The sequence below is a fragment of the Protopterus annectens genome, chromosome 5.part0, assembly GCF_019279795.1.
Source record: "Protopterus annectens isolate FY-2018-M chromosome 5.part0, PAN1.0, whole genome shotgun sequence".
Classification (NCBI taxonomy): domain Eukaryota; kingdom Metazoa; phylum Chordata; order Ceratodontiformes; family Protopteridae; genus Protopterus; species Protopterus annectens.
In genome coordinates this window covers 420662050-420685296 of record NC_056735.1, presented here as the reverse complement: position 1 = coordinate 420685296, position 23247 = coordinate 420662050, and the positions used below count along the sequence as shown (strand labels likewise).

The 23247-nt window shown below is 38.9% G+C and overlaps 1 protein-coding gene across 1 annotated transcript in view; it reads right to left on the bottom strand.

Annotated features, from left to right (window-relative positions):
- The window catches only part of MAOB (monoamine oxidase B), a gene marked incomplete at its 5' end in the record, with an annotated part of 474299 nt that overhangs the window by 427847 nt on the left and 23205 nt on the right, over positions 1–23247 (bottom strand). The window contains one exon of the mRNA XM_044072378.1: positions 22411–22548. Coding sequence (XP_043928313.1) covers positions 22411–22548 — 138 coding nt within the window. The remainder of the gene's footprint in view (positions 1–22410; positions 22549–23247) is intronic.

Genomic DNA, 23247 nt, shown 5'->3' with positions numbered 1-23247 from the left:
GTCTGTATTTCATGATCCATTGTGATAGTATGTTAAGATTATTATCTAGATTTATTTTACTGTAGAATATGAAGTACTTGTCCTGCAAATGACAATGTCACCTGCAATAGGAAAACTGGAGTTTGAAGGAGGTGTGCTGGAAGTTGACAGATTTGTCAAGCCAGATCCCCAGATATGTCTAATGTTGTAGAGTTTCTATTATTTGCTTATTATTATAAAGTATGTTCCAATCTTATGGCACTAGACAAAGTTTGTTCTGGTTCCAAAAAATCACAGACTATGTTTTTTATATTTGGTAGTTGGCACAGAGGGTTAAGGCTGTGAGTTACATTTGATTCCCTCAGCCCTCATTTGTCTACTGTGAAATCTTGAGCAGCTCACAAACAGACATTGCTCCCAGATCACCCTTGAAAAGGAACAGTGGGTCTAGTCAGCTTACCTGTTTAAAATAGCTATTATTATTATTATTATTCCGGAGAAGTCTGGGTTGCATGAGCAATTATGATAGCATGTTAAGATCATCATCAAGATCTTTTTATGACAGTATGTTGAGATTTTATGACAGTATGTTGAGATCATTACTTAGATCTTTTTTATGATACTATGTTGAGATCATCATCTAGATCTTTTCATGACACTACATTGAGATAATTTTCCTAGATATGTTTTATGATAGTATGTTCAGATTATTATCTAGATCTTTTTTATGACATCTTTTTATGATAACATGTTCAATCTTTTTATGATAGTATGTTCAGATTATTATCTAGATCTTTTTTATGACAGTATGTTGAGATCATTATATACATTTTTTTATGATAACATGTTCAAATCATTATCTATATCTTTTTTATGATAGTATGTTCAGATTATTATCTAGATCTTTGTATGATGGTATGTTGAGATCATTATATACATCTTTTTTATGATAACATGTTCAAATCATTATCTATATCTTTTTTATGATAGTATGTTCAGATTATTATCTAGATCTTTTTTATGATACTATGTTGAGATAATCATCTAGATCTTTTTATGGCTCTACATTGAGATGATTTTCCTAGATTTTTTATGATAGTATGTTTAGATCATTATCTACATCTTGTTTATGATAAAATGTTTAGATTATTATCTAGACCTTTTTTATGATACTATGTTGAGATCATCTAGATCTTTTTATGGCACTACATTGAGATCATTTTCCTAGATATTTTTTATGATAGTATGTTCAGATTATTATCTAGATCTTTTTATGATAGTATGTTGAGATCATTATCTACATCTTTTTTATGGTAGTATGTTGAGATCATTATCTATATCTTTTTTATGATAGTATGTTCAGATCATCATCTAGATCTTTAGATCTTTTTATGACATTATGTTCAGATTATTATCTAGATCTTTTTTATGATAGTATGTTGAAATCATTATTTAGATCTTTTTTATGATACTATGTTGAGATAATCATCTAGATCTTTTTATGGCACTACATTGAGATCATTTTCCTAGATATTTTTTATGATAGTATGTTGAAATCATCATCTAGATCTTTTTTATGATAGTATGTTGAAATCATCATCTAGATCTTTTTTATGATAGTATGTTCAGATTATTATCTAGATCTTTGTATGATGGTATGTTGAGATCATCATCTAGATCTTTTTTATGATAGTATGTTCAGATTATTATCTAGATCTTTTTTATGATAGTATGTTGAGATCATCATCTACATATTTTTATGGCAGTATGTTCAGATTATTATCTAGATCTTTTTTATGACAGTATGTTGAGATCATCTAGATCTTTTTTATGATAGTATGTTCAGATTATTACTAGATCTTTTTTATGATAATATGTTGAGATCATTATATAGATCTATTTATATCATCTGCATACTGGATAACTGTAGTTTGGAGTAGGTGTGCTAGAAGATTGTTGATGAATAAGGAGAATAGCAGGGGGGAATAATAACTATCCCTGTGGGACATCTTTGTGGAATAGTGAAACAGGGGATGTGATGCTTCCAACCTGAAGTTTAAAACTGCTACTGGTAAGGAAGTTTTTGAACAACTGGAGAGAGTCAGAGTTTATATATGATCTAACTACTGAGTTAAGTGGTAGTTTATGATCAGCTTAATTAAAAATGCCAATGAAGTCAATGAAGAGTGACCCTCTTTTGAAGCCTTTACCAATTTTTGAAGTATGTCATCTGTTAGTGTAAAGACAGCAGTCATGATGCAACATTCTGACCAACAGTAATGCTGGTGTGGAAATAAGATGGTATATTTTTACTGTACTCAATTAGTTATGTGAAGATAGTTTTTTTCAAAAAAGTGTTCCTTGTGGTGGAAGTAGTTGTACAAGTCTTAAGTCCTTTGGGTCTATTGGTTTAGAGATCTTAGGTATGGCTTTGACAATAGCAAGTTTCCACTCATCTGGCAATATGTTTTTGAGATGAAGGTTGTAAAGGTATTGAAGTATGGAGGTAACATGATCTTTGCATAGTACAATAAACCAGGACAATAGACTGTCTGCCCTAGGAGAGCATCAGATGGTATCAGACTGACATTTTTAAACATCTTTATTTCAAGGGTTAAAGCAATATCTTTGTCTCCGATTTATTTGAGGTAGGATGTGGTGTCTAAGGGGGTTCTAGTGATGGAGTGTGAGTGTTTGGACCAATAAGCTGGGTAGAGGTAGGGATGAAAAATTCTAAAAGGAAGTATGTTGGAAGCAGTGGGCATGAAAAGTGGTTATTGTGGCCCTATTGAGAGTGTCTATAGGTCAAGTGCAGCCAGTATGTGGTTAACAAGGTCATAGGATTATTTTTGGTTGTTTTTAACTAAGTTTTATTTAGTTTAGAGGAGCACTTCTAATGAAAGCATGCTATATCTCTTACTTTGCACAGACAATTTGAGTTCTTTTTTTGATCCACCAGTTATAGGTACAGCCCTTTTAGAAATATTTGTTTTAAAGTTGTACCACTTTACTTAATGGAGCTGAGGCTATTTTGGCAGGGTCACCATTAGACAGGATGTTGGTCCAGGTAGTCTTGGAGAGGTCTAAATTTAAAACAACAATTTTTATGAATTTTGGCTAAAAGGTAGTTAATGTGAGGGGAAATTTATGATTTTTGCATAACAGGGATAATGTGATGGGAAAGTGGTCTCCAAAGCTATAAGAAGGACTTTAATATCTGAGATCTTGTTTGGTATGCTTGTCAGTAAATCAAGGAGGAAGTGAGTGGTTTCTTACTAGGGGTTTCTGAAGCAGTACTTTGTCTCCTGGGGCCCTGAAGATGCTGTGGAACTGGAGTTGGTTTATTGTAGCTGCACAGTATAAGAATGTTTATAAGTAAGGTAAAATTTCTTGTAAACTTTATTTATTTCAGCTTATGAGGTAATGTTGAGGTGTATTCTTGGTATGGGTAAGATGTACAAAGAGGCTTGGAGTGGGCATTAGCATCCGGTTAACGTGACTGGTGGGTGCCTTGTGACTAATGTTTGGTGTGAAATGATGCAACACTTTGTGCAGATGGAGTAAATTTACAGGGTTATGTAAAACATCTTGATAGGAGAAAGATGTAAAATATGAGGAGGAATGGAACAGTGGCCATTATATATATGGGGGAGGTAGTACATATTATATGTTATTAAAATTATGCTGAGGTAGTATATGTTATTGCACATTATTATAATTATGGCAGAGGTAGTACATGCTATTACGTGTTATTATAATTATGGGGGAGTATATATGTTATAATTACGGCGAGATAGTATATGTTATTATGTGTTATTATAATTACGGGGAGATAGTATATGTTATTATAATTATGGGGGAGGTAGTATATGTTATTATAATTAAGGGGGAGGTAGTATATATTATTGGCAGTTTGTATTAAGACTTCCTGTTGTGTTCTGAGAGCATTCAGATGATGTGTCCTATGCAGGTATTATTCTAGCATTGAGCAACATTTTACATTCTCCAAGGCTGATACCACAACATAAACATAATATGACTGACATTAACAATTGGCTAAGTTACTAGTGTCATTCTAAGGGGTTCCAATATTTGTCAGCTTGGGAGGACATGATCAACAGAACATGCTGCTTTGCCAGAGATGGTCTGCACCTGTTCCCACTAGGCTTTCAGATATTAGCCAAAGCACTGTCTACTACTATAGTGCCTTTTTTTAGAAATGCCAATCTGATACATCTTCCAATATAGTAACTTTACACACCAAATAACTAAAGGTGTTACTGCTCATTGCTAACAGTCTCAACAAGAAACTCCACTCCCTGGATGCACTCCTCATCCTGGAGAGTGTTGACATCTGTGCAATTATTGAGACATGGTTTAAAGCATGGAAAGCACCCCAGATGTACATGGCTATAATACCTTCCACACATTTAGACCAGCTACCTCACAAGAAGGGACAAGAAGTAGAGCTGTATCGATCTACAAAAAAAGTAAGCACACCTTAAGACTGGTCAAACAATATGACATGCTTGAGCTACTCCATGTCCAACTAACCTTCAATAAAGTCCAATACCATATCTTTGCTAACTACGGATCTCTGTCTGTGACCCAGGATAACCATATCACATACCTGAATGTACCAGACTGACTCACAATTCAGCCCAGTACCATATTCATGAGTGAATTCAACTATTCCACCATATACTGGGGTACATACACAACCACTAACTTTGCAGGCTCAAAGATTCTTGGCTTTTGTCAATACAAACACCCTGGAAAAGCTGATCTGTACACCTACTAGGGTGCAAATATCCTGGATGTGGTACTCATAAATAGAGGGAATATTGTACCCCCTACTCCCCATGTAATGTCCTCACTGGTCAGATCAGATGACAAAGCTTTAACCCTTGAAATAAATATAAAGGCTGAACTCCCAGCAAACCCCAGAACCTTTTAAGAACTTTTCCAAGGCTAACTATCTCCTATTAAGTGAAGGTATAGCTAAATTCCAAGTCCCCCAAAACTCAGAGAACATGTTGGCCTATGCATAAGTGTTTATAGAAACCCTGCACAAACATGTAAATAACTGCACAGAAACAGCAGTACCAAGCCAAAATAAATTTAGGACAAACTCCAAAAACAAGCCTCCTTGATGGACCCCCAGTATAAATAAGTTGTACAATAAAATAAATAAAATTCTCTTCAAAAATAGGAATGGCTATGCCCAAAGACAAATAACTCACTCATCAGTCTCAACAGGCAACTCAGGGGACTAATCAAGTCCATCAAAGCAAACTTTATTTTTTTGCAAAAATAACTTCCCAGGGTAAGGATAACCATAAGGCATTTTCAATTATGCATGTAACCTTAAAGAGAATGAAAGAGAATACCCAACAGTGCACTGAATAAATAGTAAATGGAACTTCCTACATTGAACTGAGGAATATAGCACATTTGCTGGCTGATAAATGTAACTCCAATTTCTCCCCCTATCACCCCCAGTTCACCCCAGGAAATACCATCTACCATTTTCCACCAATTATCACTAAAGAAACACCACACTCTCCAGAGCTAAAACCACTGTATCAATAGGTAATGATAATATCTCAGGATGCCTCCAAAATAGCCTGAAAAACTGACTTGTCAGGCCCATTAGAATGTCTATTCAACCACAGCCCCAAGACAGGCTTCAACAGTGGGGAATGGATGACTGCAACTGTCATCCCTCTACAAAAAGGCTGGGAACTACAGACCTAATAATTTGACTAGTCTTATATGCAGGGCTATGGAAAGAATTATTGTGGACCTGATAAACAAAGACAAAGGAAATCATCAAACACTGGATCCATCCCAGTTCTGTTTCATCAAGGACAGGTCATGCCTACAAAACTTGGTTTGGATGAGAGCAAAATGGTACATACCACTTAACTTGACCTGGCAATGGCATTTGATGCAATATCTCACTCAGGTATTATAGACATACTCACAAATTTAGGCATAAATCCCTATGTCACCTGATGGATAGCCAAATGGCTCATAGTTAGGATACATGAAGTTAGGGTGGGGAACCCACCTTCACCAAGAGGCCTCTTACTAGTGTTGTCCCACAGGGCTCAGTACTGGGCCTTCTGTTTGGAAAATACTTTTCTGAGGTCAAGGCAAATGTAGAGGGCCTTTGGCTGACCCAATTTGCTGATAGACTGCAAGCTGGGTGCAATCATTGAATCCCCCCAAAATGTAGATATCCACCAGGATGTCCTAACAAAGACAAATAACTGGTGCCAGAACCATGGCCTAAAAATCACTGCAAACAAATTCATAAACATAAGCTTTGGGAAGAAGACCACCCCTGTAAATTGCAACATTGATAACACTCCCTTAAGAGCAGACCAAATGGTAAGGGACTTGCGAACCCAGGTTAACAGTAACCCAAACTTTGATCAATATGTGTCCATGGTAGTGAAACAATCCTTCTACATACTGCAACTTATAAGTAAAAACATGGCTTCCAGATCTGAGGATATAATAGTCCTACTATACTCAGCCATTATTAAACTGATAACTGAGTACAATGCACCCTTCCTTTAGTATGTACTCACTAAAAGAATACAGGTTGTAAGCAATATTTCATATGGGGACTGCCTCGTGGCAAGCCCTGTCTCTGTATTCAGTCTCCTATAGACTACTGAGGGGCGATCTATGCCTAACCTAATGTGCATTCTGATTCATCTTTAATGGATTTGCTACACATTCACAAAACAAACAGCACTAGAATTACCTGATCTAAGGATCTAAACCTCATCTGTGACATAAAACATGCTGGAGGGACAGGTATGTATCTCAGAGATTATCCCTTCTCTGGAATAGACTCCCCATTCACGTGAAACAGAGCTCAACCCTAAGCTTAATCAAATGTAATTTGGACCAATTAATGGAAAATCACAAAATTCATCCCTGACTTATTGCCTGTGGCCCTTATGGATAGGTAAAGTTTGTAGATTTATTTATTTTTATTTATTTGCAGTTTGTTTGCCAGGATAGCCCATTGGGCCACAAGGAGCCCGTTTTCAATGAAGTCCTGGGGAGAAAAGCTCCAGAAAAATACAAATACATAGGACACATCGCACATATATATTACAGATTATCTCATAGGAATACAAAGTAAATGCGATAATAAAAGGTTAACAATGATAGAATACATCAGTATAGTTCATTAAGCAGTAACAAAAAATACTTTTTTTACAAAAGTAGCAGCATAGGGTAACTGTTAAGTAGTTGGTCAGATAGTTCAGTAGAGTTGTGGAACTATAGGAGGCAGTAATGGCATATTTAGTTCTAGGAGAGTAGGAAGTGATATTAAAAGGATTAGGTAGGATGGGAACAGAAGCACTTCCATTGTGAAGTTAGGTGTGAGTGCAGCAAGGTTTTAAATACGGAGAGACTGCTGATGATGCGGATAGCAGATGGTAGAGAATTCCAGAGGTGAGCAAGAGAGAAGGATTAGGTGATTCCCACCTGGATGTGTGGGTTTGTGCAATTTAATTCGTTTTTGGGAATTAGATCTTAGACGTTGTTCGGGTTCATGCATTTCAAAGGTAGTGGCTAGGGAGGGACAAAGAGAGAGGTTGTAAATGAGTTTGTGTGCTTGGATGAGTTGGGTATAAGTGAGGAGGTTAGGTAGCTCAAGCCAGTTTAGTTGGTGAAGAGAATTACAATGGTGAGAAATGGCTCTGTGACTTGCCGCAAATTTTGATATCTTGTTATAGTAAGAGAAGAGTTTTGTTTTGAGGGAGGATTGCAGGTTGGTGAGGATAGATGCACCATATAGGAGGGATGGGATGAGATAAGCATTGGCTAGTATGAACTTGGTGGAAGGAGAGACATAACAATTATGGCGATATAGCATACCCTAAGACACAAGTAATACCAAAGCCATTTTAATTCATGGGCATTGATAATTGAGAAAATTGTGGCATGAATGGCTAGGCTTAAAAAGGCTTTAGAGCTGTTAACCTATTAACATCCTATGATCTTATAATCCTATGTAACCTATTAACTGCCTTTGATCCTATAATCCTGTGTTGTTATATGATGTTCTGTCGGTGGAATCAGTAGCGGCACAAGTTGTGTATGACCCCATGTGTTGACATGAAAGATATTTTCTTGCTGTTGGATACTACAATGGCTTATGGCTACTACAGGAGGAATTTATGGTAATTTTTCTTTGGGTGGGTCGTTTGAGTGGTGAAATAATGGCATGGCTAGGACAGAATAAAGGTATGGTGATAAGGGGGTTGTTGAAGAATATTGGGTGTGAAGGGAAGGAAGTGGAATTTCCAGCTACCTTTCAGTACAAGAGCAACTCTGTACATGTGCAGAGCCCAATTTTCAGGAAAAAGAAGTTATGTCCTTACCATAACGTTCCATGTGGAGTGTTCATCTCGCCTTGGTTATTACACATGGGTTCGGAGCCGATCCTCGGCTCCGTGCCGGCCGACTGCAAGCTCTGCATCGAGAAGAAGCTCGAGGACATCTAATACCCACAATCCCCCTCTGCCTTTACCTCAGATCTAGTTTGCAAGCAAACCAGACATACGCACACATGCCACTATATACATACTATACATATATACAAACATACCCTGGGTATGATAGTAACAGTACTACTGCAACAGCAGAAGGAGAATACTCCAGACCAGGCACCAAATCGAACGTTCTTCCTAAGGGTGGGAAGGGTGGGAGTGTAATAACCAGATCAACACTCGACATCGAAGGTTATTGTAAGTACATAACTTCTTTATGTGAGAGTGTTGAATGTCGCCTATGTTCTTACACATGGGTAGCGTCCCTAGCTCCATGATCCTGAGGAACTCAAGGGAGAACGTTCTTGAGCACAGTGGAACCAAAGGTTGCCCTATCCCTAGAAACCCTGTCCACTTTGTAATGAGAGATAAATGTATGTGGTTTAGCCCAAGTAGCAGCTGCACAGATAGTGTCTAAAGGTAAGCGAGCTGCGTGAGCCAAAGATGTAGACACTGACCTGGTAGAATGTCCTCTAGGTTTTGCAGATAAAGTTTGGTCAGAGGCTTCATAAACATATGAGATACAGTCAGTTAGCCATTTAGAAAGAGTTCGTTTTGTAACTGCAAGACCCTTCCTGCTGTCAGCAAAAGCTACAAATAGTTGATCAGATTTCCTGTGATCTTTTGTTCTATCCAAATAAAATCTGAGTTGTCTATGGACGTCTAGTTTGTGCAACATATACTCCAACTTATTAGAGTGGTTTTTAAAGAAGGTGGGTAATTCAATGGACTGGTTGATATTACTAGAGGAACAAACTTTGGGAAGAAAGGATGGATTAGTGCGTAGGGATACTCTGTCAGAATGAAATATTAAATAAGGATGTTTGACTGAAAGGGCCTGAAGCTCAGACACTGCCTAGCAGATGTAATGGCCACTAGAAATAATGTTTTCCATGACAAAAATTTCAATGTGCAACTTGAAGCTGGTTCAAAGGGTGGCAACATTAATTTAGAAAGCAACAAATTTAAATTCCACGGTGATGTCGGACTTCTGACTGGTGGTCTGATATGAAAGGAACCTTTTAAAAAGGCTTTACAAAGTCTGTGAGCCATAATAGGCCCACATTCTTCTATATGATAGTTAGAAATGGCAGCTAACTGTACTCTTAAAGTAGCCGAAGCTCCTTCATGAAATAATTCAGACAAGAATTCTAAAACCTTGTTTAACGGAGCTGTAACAGGGTCCAACTGATGTGACTCCGCCCAGAAGACAAAACGTTTCCATTTACTGGTGTATGTCTTTGTAGTGGAAGCTTTATGAGAAGCTACCAATATATCCTGAACCGATGTAAGAATTGACCTGGCTAAAAGAAGCGGAGCAGCCAAGCTGCTAGATGGAGAGATTCCAGGGATGGGTGAGGAACTCCTGACAAATGAGTCAGTAGATCTGGCTCTGGGTCCAGCATCCAAGGTCCCCGAATGCGGTGATGCAATAGAAAGGGAAACCAAATTTGACGAGGCCAGAGCAATGAGAATTATAGTCCTTTGAAGGTTGTTTGCTTTCTGTAGAAACTTTGCAATCAGGGAAATGGAGGAAAAGCATATAGGAGACCGGGGGCCAATCGTGCCACCGCGTCCTGGGGACTTCCCTGGAGGTAATAGGGCAAAGTAGCTCCTGCATTTGGCGTTCATTGGAGACGCAAACAGATCGCAGGTAGGCTGGCCCCATTTGCGAAAAATCCTTCTCGCAACTGACTGTTTGAGGGACCACTCGTGAGGCAATAGTATTGCCCTGCTCAGCCTGTCGGCTATGACGTTGGATGACCCCGGGATGTGCGTTGCGATCAGAAAGCGACCAGTGGACTCTGCCCATTGCCAAATTCTCATGGCCTCTCTGCATAGTTGGTAAGACCTGGTTCCCCCTTGCTTGTTTATGTACCAGACTACTGACATGTTGTCTGTCTGAACTGCAATGGTCCCTGGAGGAAGAAGGGGAGCAAAGTGTTGCAACGCCAAGAACACTGCCCTCAACTCCAGAACATTGATGTGCAGATTGTACTCCAGATTGGTCCATTCGCCTTGGACTGTCTGTCCCTGAAAGATGCCCCCCCACCCTATCAGGGAAGCGTCCGTGGTTATCGTTGCTGACGGTGTGGGTAGCACAAATGGTCTCCCGCCGGATAGGTTGCAAGTCTGTAACCACCACCTTAGGTGTGATTTGCATGTTTCCGTTATCAATATTTCGTGAGTCAGTGGAAGTTGTTGGAATGACCATTGTGCAAATAGAAGCCATTGTAGCACTCTCATGTGCAGTCTTCCCAATGGTATTGCTATGAGAGAAGCTGCCATGAGACCCAGAACTTTCAGAACAATTTTGCTGGGGATTTTCTGGACGACAGCAGAAGGGAAATGTTGAATTGAAGTGCTACTATTCTTTCTGTCGGAAGTTTTAGAACTAACTGACGAGTATCTAATTCGCTCCTATGAATAAGATATGCTGTGATGGCTGTAGCAAAGATTTTCGAAATTTACTGAAATGCCAAGGTGTGTACAAAGTTGTAGGAGTAATCCCTGGCATGTATCAGTTGACGCCTGGTGGTGGCAGACAGGAGCCAGTCGTCCAGATACGGAAACACCTGGAATCCTAGGCGCCTCAGATGAGACGCTACCACTGCCATGCATTTGGTGAAGACCCTGGGGGCTGTGGTCAGACCAAAAGGCAGGGCTCGAAACTGATAGTGACTGGCTCCCAGCCGGAAGTGCAAGTGATCCCTGGACGCCCTGGCCATTTTGATGTGGTAGTATGCGTCCTTCAGATCTATTGAGCACATCCAGTCGTCCTTCCGTAAGAATGGAAGGATCGATTGAAGCGTGACCATTCGGAACTTTTCCTTCTTGACAAAGGTGTTGAGATGACTTAGGTCCAGAATTGGCCTCCAGTCCCCTGTTTTCTTTGGAACTAAAAAGAACCTTGAGTAAGTTCGAATCCTATTTGGTCCGCTGGGACTGGTTGGATGACTTTTTTCTAGCAGCTTTGAAATTTCTGTAGCTGCTGGGTCTCGCAGATGGGGTGGTACATCTGGGAGTTTTCTTTGGAATGGGGTGGATAGAAACGGATTTTGTAACCTCTGGTAACAATGCTTTTACCCAATTGTCTGAAGAAAGGTTTTGCCAGGCCTGAGGGTATAAAGCTAAGCCCCGACTGCCTCCAGAGCAGGACAGTCGGGCCTCCTCTCAGGAGTGCTGAAAGGTTTGCCAGGAGGTTATCCCTGTCACCTTGGTTTTGCGGACTCTGCCGCCAGGGCGGCGTCTTCCACCTCTGCCCCCTCTGCCTCTAGAGGGGGCATCACCCTGTGTGTTCGTAAACGACCCTTGTGGTTTTCGAAACCACATTTTCCCACCACATTGCCCTTTGTGGTACGGTCTGGTAGGGGTGGAAAAACGGACTCCGACAGCAGACAGAGTCTTTCCCTCCTGTTCACACCGGTAAGGGTCTCCTTTACTTTAGGGCCAAAAGTGTGGCTCCATCAAATGGGGCGTTAGTAAAGGAAGACTTGAAGGCTTCCGAACGAACATAAGCGCATCCAGGATTGCCTACGAAGAGCAATCGCTGAAGCCGCTACTCGATCCTTCGGCTGCATAGGATATCAGCCTCATGGACAAGTTCACAATGGACGTAAGGGTGTTGAGATGCGCTGTAACTTTCTCTGAGACAGCGGCATCTGTAGCGCCCTGGAGGGTATCTCCCAACTCTTTGACTAGATCCCTCTGTAAACGTGTAAAATGGGTCAAATAGTTCAGGGAACGCATAGAGAAAGCCGCTGAACTGAAAATGCGCTTCCCGTATCTGTCCATGGTCCTAGAATCTTTGTTAGGCGGATGGACAGATGAGGAAGACTCCGACATCTCCTTTTTCGTGGCGCTGCCACCACCATGGCGTCTACCGAACTCCTTTGGTAAGGTAAGCTTTGTCCTGTGGTGCCGTGATGTACTTATTTGGCTTCCTAGGGACAGGTTCCACGTGTCAGGAGTCTCCCACGAAAGCAATTAATTCCATTAACTCATCAAAGGCGGAGTGACCCAGGAGGAGGAAGGGCGGCACCAAATGCCTTCAGCAAAACTGACTCATCCTCAGAAGGGGAGGGCTTGCCAGTCACCTCTCTGTTTAAGGATCTCCAAGATGTCAGCAAAGAGACATCCTCTGAAGGTGACTTAGGGGACCCTTCTGACTCATCTAAGTCAGTATCAGATGTCAAGGATTCTTGTGGAGAATCCAAGTGTCTCCTCTTACACAGTCTTTTCCTAGGAACTTCTTCGTGGGGAGCATCCAAGCCTCCGAGGAAGAGGGGGCAGGGTGGCTGAGACACTGGTGCCCGGCGCGGGCCGTGGGTGCAGAGGAGGATAACGGTCCTTTGCGGGGAGGAGAAGCTGTACCTGCTGATGTGGTTGTCTGAGTAGACAACACCTTCCTCATGAGGTCGAAGGCCCCCGGGTCCCGAGTCGAGGTATCTCCCGGTTCCGAAGAAATGGGAAGAATCCCAAACAGGAGCCGAGGCACCGACCCGAGGACGGAACCGAATCGATCCGTGCGAGGCCCGAGGGAGAGTCGGAACCGAAACATCGGTCCGACTCTCGGTCCCGGAACCAAGGACAGACCTTCGGGTCCGAGACTCCGGTACCGGATCGGATGGAGTCGAGGTAAACGGTGCCGACCGAGAAAACGACGGTTCTGGCACCGAGGGCTCCACAATCATCAGGTCAGCTTCTTCCGGCTCCGAGGACTGAACAGGTCTCGGAGGAGGAATAGATGGAGATAGTGGCAGGCCTTCAAGTCTCGACATCAACTGAGAGGAGCAAAGGTACTTGAAAAAGTAACTCTGAACCCTAGAGGTGGTGACAATACTAACAATCTTGCCCTGGCAGAATTAAAGTGGATTCTAAAATTTAATGCTCATAGTTACCCAGGCTTGAATACTTCAGTTTCTATCAAACCTGTTTTAAAGAACAGAAAGCGTTAGATACTATGACCATATTCTGAATTATGTTCTATAGTTTCAAGTAAATAATTCTTAACTTTGCCACATGGTATATAACCTAATATTTTGGTTGCAATATTACTTTATTATTATTATAGTTATACATATATATTTTATACTCATTATTTATATCTCATACTCTATGGGTAATTTATATTTATATTTATATTTATATTTATAGTTGAATTGATATATATATTTTTATATTTTTATATTTTTATATTTTTATATTTTTAGATATTCATACACATATTTTTCTATATATTGATATGTGATTTAAATCAAACTTATTCAAAATATAGGTACCACATTAGATATGTAGATATATAATTGTATATACATATATATTTAATTACTTATTTATTTATTTACATATTTACATATTTATTTAAATATATATTTATTACCATCTCTATTCATACACATATTTTTCTATATACTGATATGTGATTTAAATCAAACTTATTCAAAATATAGGTACCATATTAGATATGCAGATATACAATTGTATATACATATATATTTAGTTACTTATTTATTTATTTACATATTTATATATTTATTTATTTAAATATATATTTATTACCATATTTTGATTTACATACAGATACTTTTATATATATTTTTTTGGTTTCATGTTTTCATGTTTTAATTTTCATATACATGTATTATTGACTGCTCATGCTCTTTTAACATCACATCTATGGCCTTCTTTCTAATACGTAATAGGCAGCTTCGTTATTTTAGCACTCATGTAAGGCTTTCATTTTATAAAGTTATCGCAGTTTATTGGATGCGCTTATATAGTTTCAGATACTAGCTTCTTGGATAGTCTGATTTGTACTTATAACTATGAGGTTTATACATTTTATATTTTTATTTTGTTTTTATCTATTTCTAAATTGTGCTAAGATGTTTGATTACTACAAGTAGTCGTATACCAGATTTGTTTGTGTTGCTATAGTAAGGTTTAACATACTTCTATCAATTTAATTGATTTTATTAGGCTCGTTTTTAAAAAATGCAAGTATTGCTTATACATTTGTCATTTATGTTATATCCTTAGATTGGAATAGTTCAGAAAAGTTCCTCTTTCTGTGTTTAAAAGTATTACAGATGTCCAACTATTTTCCGCCTAATGAGATGTGGCTCTAGTTACGACAGTAACTACATATGAAAAAGTTTCTTACTTTGAAATGCTCGCTAGAGTTTAGACTAACATGAACTAGTTTGTTTGCTTGCTTGCTTGTTGATTTCTTCAATTAGATATAGAACTGTTTATGAAATGTAATAAACTCATTATTCATTCATTTGAATGTTAAATAATTCTGTTTTTAGGATGTACTCTGAGTATTGTATTGGTTGTATATTTTAGAACTTCTAGCTATTCACAATGAATGTAATGATGGCAATGCCGCTTTAAATAATAATTGAAGCATTCAATTATATAGGGCTTGGCTTTTAAACAAAGTAATATTTAAACACTTCTATGTAGGGTTTTCATTGTCTGAAGAAGCGTGGCTATGACCACGCCTACCTTCACCCTTTGTATCTATATTAAAGAAGAATTTTATACTTTTACTACAGCTGTTGATTGTGTTTTGGAACAATTATCTGCATTTCAACTTGTCTTTTACATCGTGGTGAGATCAGGTTTCTGTTTTTTACATCAACTGAGAGGAGACCGAAATAAGCTTGGACAGGGCTGTATGCTCCATAAGTTTCTGCACCACACGGTCCACGTCGGTGTCGGAAAGGGCTCTAGAAGAACGAGTCGAAGGGATCGAAGACGGCCCCGACCTCAGCAGAGTCGGTGGAGGGAGCTCCGTCACCGGTTCCAAGACTCGAGGCTCGGGAACTGCCAACAGTTGAACACTCGGCCCCGAAGTCTGTGGAACCGGTGATCTAACTAGACTCGAAGAGCTCGGAGCCGATGACTTTGGCTCCGACGCCTTCCTTTCCTCGAAGACTTGGATGCCTGGTCTGAAGCATCCAGAGCCTCCTGGAAAGAGGGTTTCAGCAATCCTCTATCCATCAGTTTCCTGCGCCTATCTGTCATGACCCTTTCACTAAAAGAGTGACAAATAGAGCAGTCCTCTTGTAAGTGGAGAGGGCCAAGACAGTAGACACAGGAACTGTGGTTGTCTGTGACCGACATTTTTTGGCCACACTGACAACGTTTAAAGCCAGATTTCATCTTTTCAGACATATTGAAAAAAGAAAGATAGTCCAGTCCAGTAAAAAGTCAATCCAGTAAAGTGTCAAATCCGGTTATAACAGTCTGTTTGATACTAACTAAAACAAGCTTTTAGTCAAAATTTGTCAAATCCGAAAATGCCAAAAGGCAAAACTATAACAAGTATCTAGTCACAAGTCCAAGAAGGGGTAGGCCCAAAACTCTAAACTCGAAAGTTAACTAAGTTAACTATTCTAATTATCGAGAATTTTCAATGACTCACACACCTACTCTTATACTTTAAGTAACTAGATAAAATACTCTGAAAATAAAACAGAATAGATAAAAATCTTATCTGTACAGCCTCGAGCTAGTCTCCAACGATGCGTATGCAGCAGCGGCAAACTAGATCTGAGGTAAAGGCAGAGGGGGATTGTGGGTATTAGATGTCCTCGAGCTTCTTCTCGATGCAGAGCTTGCAGTTGAAGCACGGAGCCGAGGATCGGCTCCGAACCCATGTGTAAGAACAAAGGCGAGATTGAACACTCTCACATTATTTGTTATTGTGAACAGGAGGTAAGGAATACTTTGCAGGGATTAACTATATGAAATTCAGTGTAGTATAGCTACTGACATCAAATTGGTAAGGAAAGCTATTCAGCAAATATAAAAAGTGCAAATGCTGTTCGCTGAAATTACTTTCACTGACAGTAGAGTTTGCTTTTTTCTCCACTGTTGTGTGACCTTGGAGTTGGTATATATAAGTCTGGGGGGTATGGTGAGTGTCTCCCCACATGGGGGTACAGGGGGACCTCCCCCTCTGCAAAAACAAAATTGTTGAGTTGTTCATTGAAGGTGGTTTCAGCGAATAATTTTAGTTTTTTCCAAATGTTGTATCTGGCAATCTTGTAGACTGAAATGCAAATTGTCCTGCCTAGCCATTTCTCAGAGATCCCTACCATATGCAATGGAATGTGACCCAAAAAGAGTCAGTGTTGAGTTCCAGGAGAATTTCCATTTGGTTGTGGGGTGACAGCCTAATACTGCAGGAAAACCACCCCAGGCCACATGTGTTCTACCACTTAAAATATGTATGGTATACAGTATCCACTGAGTGCAATTTTAGTTACTAATACTGCCAAGGAACTACAATAAAGGTATATATGAAGTGGCTATAAAGTGTTCCACACTCTTTTTCATGGGAGTGTGCCTGTGGGAACAACACTTGGTATGGATTGCAGCAACTCTTCAGCCTGTATTCTCAAAGGGTGATTCTACTGTTTGGCTGGCATTCCAGTAGGGGTGTGCTTGACATTATTACATTACTTACTGCATGTTAATGACATGTAATTTTCCTAAACCTTCACAAAGAGGATTCAAAGTCCAGCTCAGTATGGCAGTCCAGCTCAGGATGTGTCTTAATTTAGAAAAAACACAGGTTGCCTACCTAGCGTGACCTGACTGAAGAAGCTAGCCTTCTTCCTTGTTGCCAGAAAACAAATACCATGAAACTGTAGTGTAACATGGGTCAACTAGTTTTACTTTTTTATATGCATGGGATTACACAATGTCTGTTCTGCAGTAAACTGCATGGGATTACACAATGATGTCTGTTCTGCAGTAAGGTGCATGGGGTTACACAATGATGTCTGTTCTGCAGTAAACTGCATGGGATTACACAATGATGTCTGTTCTGTAGTAAACAGCATGGGATTACACAATGATGTCTGTTCTGCAGTAAACTGCATGAGATTACACAATTATGTCTGTTCTGAAGTAAATTGCATGGGATTACACAATGATGTCTGTTCTGCAGTAAACTGCATAGGATTACACAATGATGTATGTTCGGCAGTAAACACATCTCGACATTTAGCAAAGCAAGAGTCAAAGTTACTCCTCACAGCTTCATAAAATATAAATTTCAGATATAGATAACCAAAAACACCAACTCAGCCAAGGCACTAGTAAATAATATATAATTTATTAAACTCTTTTGTCCTTATAGTACAGAGAATTTTAAAAGAATTCTGATGTTTGGTGCTTTTGGTTAACAGTGATTCTTTTCACCAATTCATGGAATTGGTTCACTTTTTTGGGTGGGGGTTAGTTTCAGATGTGGGATTATCTGCATACTATGAGACAGTAGTCACCAAAATACATTTTTTATGTTCCACTTTTCCTCTTACGTTAGTCCATGACTGCTGATACACAAAGCCTTAGACATCAATTTGATAAACACAAGTATGAAGTCTGATGTTAACAGAATGATGCTGCAGTAGAAATGTCTCTATTAACAACTATTATTAAGGAAAAAATATTCACTGCAAGTCTAGAGATGAAAATTCGATTTTTTTTTTACCTTATGCTATTGCCTGTTATTAATTACCATTTTGCTGTTTTTTTTTAATTTCTCTTCCCACAGAACAGGATCAAAGTTCTTAACTGCATGTAAAATCTTATCTTTCTCTCCACACTAACCCTTTCCCTATATTGCTTATATCATAGCCTATATTTCACTTTAATTCTTACCAAATATCATATCATTCGGTCCCCACTAATCCCCTTTTTCCTATCTTGCTTTAATCAAACCTCACATTTCTCTTTGTATGTATTGGTCACATTTCTCTTAATGACTGTCCTGTCCTGATATGATGGATATCCCATCTGTCTGGATGTCATACATAACTATGATACAATGTACTTTGTACACTGTAAGATGAGATGTACTATCTGCTGAATAGCTGTCAAAAGATAGTATTTCCTTAATGAAATGCACTTATAGCATTGTTACTTCTGTAAACTACAAGTTTTACTATTGTAAATGCACTTCTTGTTTATCATATGTAGTGAAATTTTAATTCTAAACTTCATTTACTGGAGCTTTTCTGCCTGAGTCTATGGGAAACTGGGCATTGGCGAGTGGGACTTTCCCACACAAGCAAATACAATAATATGAAATTCTTACACAAAATCCTACATTGCAGTACTGTACCTTTATGTAATGTATTAATTATACAGTTTCTCAAAATACTTCTCATGCAATGAGTAAGACTGGAAGTGAAGTGAATAAATATATGGCAGCTGCAGGTTGGCACATCATCACCACATGCAGTTTGCAAAAATACACATATACCAGTTTTATGGGAAGGGGATATTAAACAACATATTGTTGAAATAGTCATCTTTTATTTTTGTTTTAATATAATCCTTGGGTTCTTTTATTCTGTCCAGGAAACAGAGCAGTACATCATCAGCAGCACGATTGTCAGAAGACATCTTGTTTTAATATCTCTACCCTACCATTACAGCACCCACCCTGAGCAACAATTAGATGCTAAAAGCATTTTTCAGTTATGACTGCAGTACTCACCAGGGCAGGTGTGCTATCACCTGTGGCACACTGACATGTTATGCATTTTCTCACTACTTCGTGCCATTTAAAAACAGTGCAACTAGACAGGTAAGGAGCACATTTCTACTGCATATAATAAATGAGAAGTCATACATACCAGCTTTGAAGTAATTCTTTTTATACAGAATAACTAGAGTTCATCATATAATATAAATGGAAGTTAGGTAAAGGTCCCTGCAAAGGGCTTTACTTTCCATGGGAAAAACACTGTCTGGAATTCAGAAAAGGTTAACACAAGCACTAAGCCTTCCAATGAGTGCCTGCCTCCTCAGTGTGACTATTTCTGATTCAGAGATTGCCCTACTGTAGTGATTCTCCACCAGTTAGAGGATCACCAGCAAGAATGGCTAATTAGCCATGTGCACTTCCCTGGAAATGCCTGCAGCTACTGATGCCAAGTGATTCAGGAAACTGCTTTGCTGCATACATTTCTAAGGTCAGTTGACAATTTTGATATAGCCAAAAAACAGTGGTTACCCATTCACTTCCGTGGAAGAAGATGCAGTGCAGACAAGTTCAGCAAAATCCACATGAGATGTGGAGGTGTGAGTCTGTGTTTGTATGTATGTACGTATGTGGCAGTGTGTGTGTGTGTGTGTGTGTGTGTGTGTGTGTGTGTGTGTGTGTGTGTGTGTGTGTGTGTGTGTGTATTCATAATTCATAGGGGTATGAATGGAGTCAGATAAATATATGTGTGTGTGGGGGTATCTGCCTTAGTGGTCACTGCATGGATGTTAGGTAAAGGATCAAGAGTATGGATGTGTGATGTGTCTATGTCTGAGTGTGCATGTGGGTGCATGGGTGAGTATGTCGAGTGTGGGGGTGTTGTATGATCTTATGTGTGTGTTTGTATAAGCTTATGCATGGGTGCGTGTATGTGTGTCTGTGTATCTGCCTGGGTGGTCACTGCAAGGATATTAGGTAGGGGTTCATAGGTTCATAGATTAGTACTAAGCTAACTGCCCTTGTGAGACATTTTAAGCCTAGCCAATAATCCCTTGTGAGACTCAAACCCTGCACCTTGTGCTTGCAAGGCAAACACCTTAACCATTAGGCCACCCTCCCAACCCCTCAAGAACATGAATATGTGATGTGATGTGTGTGTGTATGTGTGTGTGTGTGTGTGTGTGTGTGTGTGTGTGTGTGTGTGTGAGTGTGTGTGTGTGTGTGTGTGTGTGTGTGTTTGTATAAGCTTATGCATGGGTGTGTGTATGTGTGTCTGTGTATCTGCCTGGATGGTCACTGCAAGGATATTAGGTAGGGGATCAAGAACATGAATATGTGATGTGATGTGTGTGTGTGTGTGTGTGTGTGTGTGTGTGTGTGTGTGTGTGTGTGTGTGTGTGTGTGTGTGTGTGTGTGTGTGTGTGTGTGTGTGTGTGTGTGAGTATGGGAAGTGTCAGTGCCAACCTTTTGCACAGTCTCCAGCATCCACTACCACCACAAAGTGCTGTCAGTGTTAATGGTAGAAAAAATGTGATTCAGTGACATGCAAATGATATGATAATGATGTCTTCTTTATTGTGGCAAATTTCACTCTGAATCTCATTTTTCATGGAGTGTGTAAATTGCCCTACTTGAGGTAGGCAATTTATGTGCCTATGAGGGCTTCTGGGAATCCAAGGGAATCTCAATGAATTTATGTATTTCATTATAATATGGACCATCTGATTGTGTTTCTTTGATGTGTACACAACCAGTTATCAAAATAGTGTTTACTAAGTATGCTCTTGAATGGAGCTTTGAGTGCATATGTTTACCGAACATTCACAAACATTAAGATTTAATCAGTAATACTAGAGTAGTTTTCCCTTCCCTGTAGTTAGCTTGTTCCTCCTTTATTTTTTCAGTGCCATCAGATGTTTTGTGATGGCTGCATCTCGTTGAAATATTTTAGTACTGTTACATCCACTTTATTTTCCCTGCAGAAGGTGCATTACGATTTAATTTGCTTTTCCATGTAAGAAACACTTTAAATGTTTATATACAGTCACTATTTTAAGTGCCATAACTTTATTAAATCAGAAATTGTCTGCAGGGCATCTGTTGTGTGAAATTCTTTTCAACTGGTTTCATATCAATTTTAAAATAAAGAGTCAAACAAAATGTAGGTGAACACAAATAACCCTGCCAATATTACCTAGAAGGAAAGATGTTAAGTGCACAAAGAGAAGACAAAATAGAAAACAAAGGATATTTAAATAGCTAGTGGGCAAAAGATCCCAAATGCAAGTAACAGCAGGAGAACAGCATAGGTTCATAGGTTCATACTAGGCTATCTGCCCGAGGGCATTTACAAGCCTAGCCCATCGTTTTGTGGCTTACGCCACCCCTTTAGTATGGGGAACTATACCCATTATTTTGCTGTGCCTCTGTCGAGCAGTGACACTGAGGTAATCCCTGGGGTATATCTGTGATCTCCCATCCATTGGTCAAGATTTCTCTTGAACAAGGCCAGCGAGGTGCTCTGCCTCACATGTACCGGGATTTTGTTCCACAGCATAGGGAGTCTTTGGGTGATGAATCTATCCCTCCAGCACGTCCTATTAATAGCCGTGTCAAGGTTTAAGTCTCCCGCCCTTGTGGCTCTGATGGATTGGGATAATCACAGAAGACAGGGCAGAAAAAAACATTGAGTAGTCATTATAAATTAAAACTTCAAAATGTTTTTTTTCAACATCACAAAAAAGACAGTACAAACAGAAAAAAATATTACCAAATTTTCAAAATATTTCACTAGCTGTGATCATGAATTTAAATAATGCTGTAAATGAGATTACTGATTTTCTTCTGTAGATTCCATAGTAACTAATTGTTTTAATATAAATGGCTACTTTAATATACAATTAAAACAACTGTCAGAACTGTTTTAGATTTAAAGTAACAACAGAACATCAGATATATGGCTTGCAAAGTATGGAGTACCTGAAGCCATTATACTGTTAGACAAAGTTTTTTTTTTGTTTGTTTTTTTTTTTTTTTTTCTGGCTGAAATGCATTCCTAGCTGTCCAAATGGTTCTGGGAGCATGCTTACATGCATAACTTCCCTTATTTTACCTTCCTGGTCCATCTTGGATTAGACAAACAGGTGCTCTGATGGACACCAGGAAAGTCCCTCATACCATCTTTTCAGAAACTGCGAGAAAATTATCAGCTCCTCAATTTTTTTTTTTTTTTTGTCTTGGATCGCTCACGTCTATTAATGCTGGCGATGTTTGAAAAAAAAAAAGATTCCAGACTAATTTCTTATTAAATAGCCTGGAGACTAGTTGAGAAATTACCTTCACATAATGAACAAGGCGTTCAACTTCATTCACTTTGTAGGTTGAGATACCTAGTTCTTTGGATAGACGGAGGACACGGTTTTGGGTTGGTCCAACATATGCTCCACCAAGATCCACCCATTTTACTTTTGCATTCTAAACAGAATTAAAACAAAAACATCTGTTACTTTAATATCTGCCAGACAGATTATTATCAGTTACAGGAAACTATTTTTAAAAAGCATTAACAATGTTCTATTTTTTTTTAGTTGGAGACACTTTTTTTCAAAATATGTTGACATGTTTTGTCTAACAAAGGAGTTCTGCCTCTGTTTTGCAGTCTGTTAATTTGTCTAATAGTTCAACTTTTCTGGAATTTACCAAGCATTCTACTAACTACAAAATAAGATCACCAAATCAGTAGCAGAATATTTCTCCTTAAGAATTTACTGAAATAATTAATAGAAAACATACTTATTTTCTTTTCTGTTTAATATGTATTTTTCATATAGTTTGACAATCTGTCCAACAGTGCAAATTGATTGAATAAAACATTTTTTCCTGCAATTTAATAACTTCTTGAACCTCAGAGATTTTTTATAAGAAATCACTAGTCAGTGTGTTGGATGTCTCCACATACAGTAAAAGAGGTTAAAATGTATTATGAAATGAGATGGAATCTAAACAAGGACTCAAGACAAAATGAAAAACAAGGAAAGCCTGTCTTAAACTGTAAAGCATATAAGGGAAGTAAACAATATAGTCTAAAATGCGGTTAGCAAAGTGGTGCAGCATTTACTCAGCATTTACTTCTGCAGACTCAAGGCGCTTGCTTCTACATTTAATTTCCTGGTT